We start from the raw sequence: 5,663 nt of genomic DNA, 5'->3' as shown, positions 1-5,663 counted from the left end.
TTTGCAGAGTTCTTCCTTTCCATTGCAGTCTCTCCCCCATCGTTTTGGTGCTCTCTAGGTTCCCCAATCACTGGCTTTGCCTTTGAGTTCATCTTCCAGTCGAAGGTGGCTGCGCTTGAGCAATTACTGAAAAATATTGAAGCTATCAAACCCCATCAAAGATTTTTCATACTTAGGAATTACCTCTCGATCACTAAGCTTCTATATTTACTCAGCGTCAGCTCATCTTACCGATTCCCATCATGCCTCCAACGCTTCGACAACCTAATCTTTGAGAGACTCGAATGCTTAGTCAATGTCAGACTCTCTCCAACGTTCCGCGATCAGGCTGAATTGCCCAAGCGATTTGGAGGTCTTGGTCTTCGCAAGTGTTCGTCCCACCCTCTTCACGCCTGCTCCACCCTGGTGAACAATATCCTCTCCTCTCCAAAATGGACCAGTCCCAACAGGGAGTTGGATGAAACTCTCCAACACCGGATGGAATTGGGCTTGTCTGCTCCTGAGAAGGTGGAGGACTGTCGGAGTCAGAGAGCTTGGGACAACTTAATTTCGAAGGCCACCTCCAACTCCCTCTTCATCCAATCGGACAAATTTTCAAGGTACCATTTACTATCTACTAGCGCCAAATACTCAGGTGACTGGATTGATGCCATCCCTGTGGCTTATGTTTGTGGCCTACTCAGCTTGGACGAACTTCGTGTCTCCATTGCCCTCGGAGTGGGAGCTGACGTATGCACGGGTTTGATCTGTTGTTGTGGCAGGTTCCTCGACTCCTCAGGCTTCCGTAGCCTTTCTTGCCGCCTGAATGCTGGTTGCTTTGCGCGTCATACGGAGTTGAACTTGACTCTCAAGAGGAGCTTGGCCTGGGCAAACATCCCCTCCATCCTGGAACCATCTGGATTGTCCAGACTTAATGAGAAGAGACCTGACGGCCTCACCCTGTACCCCTAGTTGCATGGCAGATGCCTTGTCTGGAATGTCACAATTAGCAACTCCTTTGCTTCTTCTCATCCTGGATGCTGCAGTCAGAGCGAGATCCACAGCTTCTGCGGCCGAGCGGAACAAAATCCTGATATATCGCGATTTGTTGGCCAGCTACATTTTCCATCTTGTGACGTACGAGACGTTTAATGAGGTCCGACCACTAACTGCGAGATTCCTGTCTTCACTGGCAACTTTCTTTGCAGAGGTAACTGGTGAGGCCCGTGATGGCGCTTGGCTGTTTCAGCGCATCAGCCTCGCCATCGCCCGCAGCAAGGCTGCAAGTGGGCTAGCGTGTCAGCCATTAGAAAGGTTTCCCAGCGCCCCCAACTTTTCAACCCAAGGTGGTAATATTTTTTTCTTTTTACTTTCTTTCCTTTCTTTTTTTCTTCTGGCAGAATCGTTAGCACGCTGGATGAAATGCTTAACAGTATTTCGCCCGTTGCTACATTCTGAGTTCAAATTCCACCGAGGACAACTTTGCTTTTCATCCTTTCAAGGTGGAGAAATTAAGTACCAATGAAACACTGGGGTCGATGTAATCGACTAGCCCCCTCCCTACCAAATTTCAGGTCTTGTGCTTATTGTAGAAAAGATTATTATTATTATTTGTCGTCGTAGTAATAGTAGCAGCAGAAATGAGATTCACCAACCACTTTTATGATGTGCAACTTCAAGCAATTCTTCAATCTTTCAAACCAGCCTTTGCTAGCCAGAAAAGGATTTTCATTACAAGTTTTCACCTTCCTTTTTCTAAAAAGCGTCAAACTTTTGACTATTTTTAATTATCATTGAGCTTAACGCTACAATGCATCGAGCCTGATTCTCGATCCATTCACCCAAAAGCCGTCCTATTTTAAGCTTCCATTAGATCTTTGAAAAAAATCTAAGAGCAACTTTTTGAGCACTTAATTTAATTTTCTTTCAATTACCACGTTCGTATTGCTCCTACTGTAGACGTTGCGAGCCCTAATGTCTGGCAATGTGGCTGATTTTTTTTTCTCTTGCATCAAGCCTTTTAAAAAATATTGTGTTTAACACCCAGTGTAATCCATTTCGCACTATTACCTTCAGTTCCAGTTAATGTCTTCTTTCCAGATATCTTGAATTTAATAACGGCGCCGATCAACAATTATCTACTGCAAATATATATATTTGAAAAAAGCAGCATCAGAGAAAAAACTGTTTTATATGAGCCATTGTTTGTTTTATTCTTATAGATGTAAGAAAATGAAAAGGTGAAAGAGTGAGGTGGAAGGAAGTACTGCTTGATTACAGCTAATTGAAGGGCTATCAGGTTCATGGGCACTTCACCCCTTGTACTTCTGACTTAAGCCAGGAAAACTCCACGCCCTACTTACAATATATGTAGCTACAGACAATTCGATCATGCTGATACTTTTATTGCCGTTGTCAGTCGGTTAATCAAATGTTGGTGGTTTGGTAGTAATGTTGGCGTTGGTGGTAACGGTTTTCATGTTGGTGATGATAGTGGTAGTGGTGATGGTGGTGGGCTATTATTGTTGGTAGTGGTGGTTATATTGTTCGTGTTGATTTATTGTTGTTGCTGATTGATTTAAGTCAATTCTCGTTGATCTAAGTTCACAGACGTTTCGCTCAACACCTAAGATACATTACAGTACATTATCTCATGTGATTGTTTTTTTGTTTTTTTTATTTAATTTCCGATGCAGCTAGTTATCTTATTCGTACCATTGTTGCCGTTGTTATTGGTTATTAAAGGTCTTTCTGGATTGGTTATGATGGCGGTTGTATTGGTTTGGGAGTTGATAAATTGTGGTAGCGGTGAAGGTTGATATGTACATGCGCGTGATATGTATATATGTACGTATGGATGGATGGATGGATTGATTGATGATTCAACACGCACGCATACACACACACATTAAGTGAAAAATTCTACCTCACACTGTAAGTGTTTATTACGACAAACGCACAAATATTTGCACACATATATATGTATATGTATCGCGTTTATAGTTTTTTTTTCAAATTTACACTGGGAAACGACCTCTTGGCTGAGAAGAAAGTATAGTTTTTAAAGACCATTTTCCAAAATTAGTGGTAACACATTAAAATTTCCATAAGTGCGAAATCCTGTAACCTGAGGAAGCCGTAATGTGAAGATTCCTGTATAGTGTCTTTCGAGGTTCCCAACTTTTACTTCTGCCAGTTTTTAAATATATCAAAAAAAATTCTTTCATTAGCACAGATAAAAAATGAGAATATGTGACATTCATACGTTTTCCCCGGAAATAAATAAATAAATAAATATCATAGAACGAAAAAAAGAAAAAAAAAACATCTTTCAGGAGATCGCAACTAAACGCTGAAAAACTCGCTTAGTAGTGACTGTTAGTGTATCTGAATCTCCTTGGCAGGAGAGCGATGGCTGCGCATCTACGAAGGTTACTCGTCTCGGCTTCTGCCAACGCGTTACGGCGATCGGGTAAAATATTTGCTCTTGTTTTAGCTTAGATTTAAAATTTATGGTTTGAGAATAGAATAAGTGAAAGAATGAGGGAAGCAGTAATTAATTGGCGTTTTAGTATGTTCCATAAATAATATTTCTTCATTTAGTTTTGTTTAACATTGAACTTTGTTAGAGGGCATTTTCTATTTGTTATTGAATTATTGAATTTTGTTTTCTAAATCTATATATCTTGATGCTATGTTTAAATAATTACTGATCTTTGTCTTAGCTGTTATTTCTATTTCACCCATCTATTTGTACTTAATATATTTATGTGTAGATTTACTAACACAAATACACCTGTACCTCTTCTGTTGGAAATATAGGTATCACGCTATTCTAACAAATATATAGACTTATAAAATTGCTTATACTTCTCTTATAAAGTAATGATTAATAATTAGCAATTTCATTTATGTCTATCTATTCGTCTCATTGATTCTCTGTATCCATATTAAGATCATTTTCCTGTAATTTAAATCAATTTTGGTGTAGGTGGATAACCATAACAAAAACAAGGGTAAATAACGACAAATCCTAAAATTATACATACATGTGTACGTTATACTGTTAAATATAATGCATCGAGTATATGTTAATTTACATAATACATGCATATAAGTATTCTAAAGTTTGATTTTTGATAAATAAATTCCTGTCAATAAAACTCTGAAAACGAATAATGAACTCTGTCTCGTATATAATTAACGTGTAACACAATCTATTGTATGTATAGTTCCTTTATTTGTCAGGTGGACCCCCAAAAGAACGTTACAATAAGAACCAGCAAAGGGCATACCAATAACAGTGACCCTGTATGTCGTCGCTCTATCTGCTAGAAATAGCAGTCAAATCATAAACCTGTTGCAAACAACAGTCGCCTAAACTATTCCCGTCTCATCCTTAATTTAGGCCACTATGCTTTCGCAGCAATTATCCCCACGGTTGATCAAGTTAGGGTTTCTCAAACAGGATACCGTGAAAAAATTCCAGGATTATATTTTGTTATATTTCGGGACTGACACACGCACTCTATATTCGTTCTTCACTTCAGATTTATTTTATCATTGTTAATTTTATATTATTGTTCTTATTTTACGTCCTATATCTAGAAATCTTTCGTCACACATCCTGTGACAGGAATTGTCCGGAAAATATAGGTGTAGGTTCAGTGATATTTTCAAATAATCGTGTAAGGATTCTGTGACATAATGTTTAGGAGATCTCTGTATTTAAGTAGTGCCGACAGGGGTTCTACTCAAAAATAATTTTCTATGGGTTTAGGTTTTAAAACAGAAAAGGTGTAGTTACAAGTAAAATGACTTCCATGTTTGGAATAATACATCATGTATTTTAGAATATGCCTGCACATACAACACTTTGTCTCATTCTTTGATTGACAAAACTTTCGTTCCTACCTTTTGTTGCCAGTGCCTTTTGTTGGAAGGACATCCAACTCTGAGAACATATACTATAATAAATAGATACTAAACTGATTTTCTGGTATGGAATCAGATTAGGATGATAACTTTTTGTTTTGAACTGCTATTGATATTAAAATTCCATGTTTATATAATGTTATTATTATATTTTCCATTTCAATTATTAGCTTTTAGAACAAATGTAGGTGCCACTCAACTGTACCGATGCAAAAGTACAGTCCAAGAAACCCGACGTAAGTAAAGATTTCTTTCCTTGGAAATTCTTATTTCTAAAATATTTATTATAAATGCAAGAAAAGTAAAATGAAATTAAATGTTACATCTATTTTTTCTGGGTTTTTTTTATAGCTACAATTAGGCCTGAAAAACCATTAGAGAAGAAGGCTCTATTTGACTTTGGTGAATATGTTGGGAGTTGCTTACCAAAATACGTTCAAAAGGTTCAGCTAACTCATTCCAATGAGCTTGAAGTTTTGATTCACCCGGATGGCATTGTACCTGTCATAACTTTCCTCAAGGATCATCACAATGCACAATATTTGAATATTGTTGATATTGCTGGTGTGGATGTTCCTACAAAACCTTATCGTTTTGAGGTAATCATGGTCTTGATTTTATATGGTTTCTATTGTCTTGGTTTCATTGTTTCAGTTGATCATTTTGATTTGTTCAGATCTTACTTTGCTTGTATGAAAAGCCAGTCATTAAAAGCTGATTGGTACAACAATCTACAGCATTTAGATATA

The 5,663-nt window shown here is 37.6% G+C and overlaps 1 protein-coding gene across 1 annotated transcript in view; it reads left to right on the top strand.

Moving 5' to 3' along the window:
• Window positions 1-3,024: 3,024 nt before the first annotated feature.
• Window positions 3,025-5,663, top strand: part of LOC106875282 (NADH dehydrogenase [ubiquinone] iron-sulfur protein 3, mitochondrial) — a 10,673-nt gene continuing 8,034 nt past the window's right edge. Inside the window, exons 1-3 of the mRNA XM_014923367.2 lie at window positions 3,025-3,451; window positions 5,085-5,150; window positions 5,266-5,513. Coding sequence (XP_014778853.1) covers window positions 3,391-3,451; window positions 5,085-5,150; window positions 5,266-5,513 — 375 coding nt within the window. The 5' untranslated portion in view covers window positions 3,025-3,390. The remainder of the gene's footprint in view (window positions 3,452-5,084; window positions 5,151-5,265; window positions 5,514-5,663) is intronic.

Source organism: Octopus bimaculoides, chromosome 1 (genome assembly GCF_001194135.2).
Source record: "Octopus bimaculoides isolate UCB-OBI-ISO-001 chromosome 1, ASM119413v2, whole genome shotgun sequence".
Taxonomy (NCBI): domain Eukaryota; kingdom Metazoa; phylum Mollusca; class Cephalopoda; order Octopoda; family Octopodidae; genus Octopus; species Octopus bimaculoides.
This window is presented reverse-complemented; position numbering and strand designations above follow the sequence as displayed.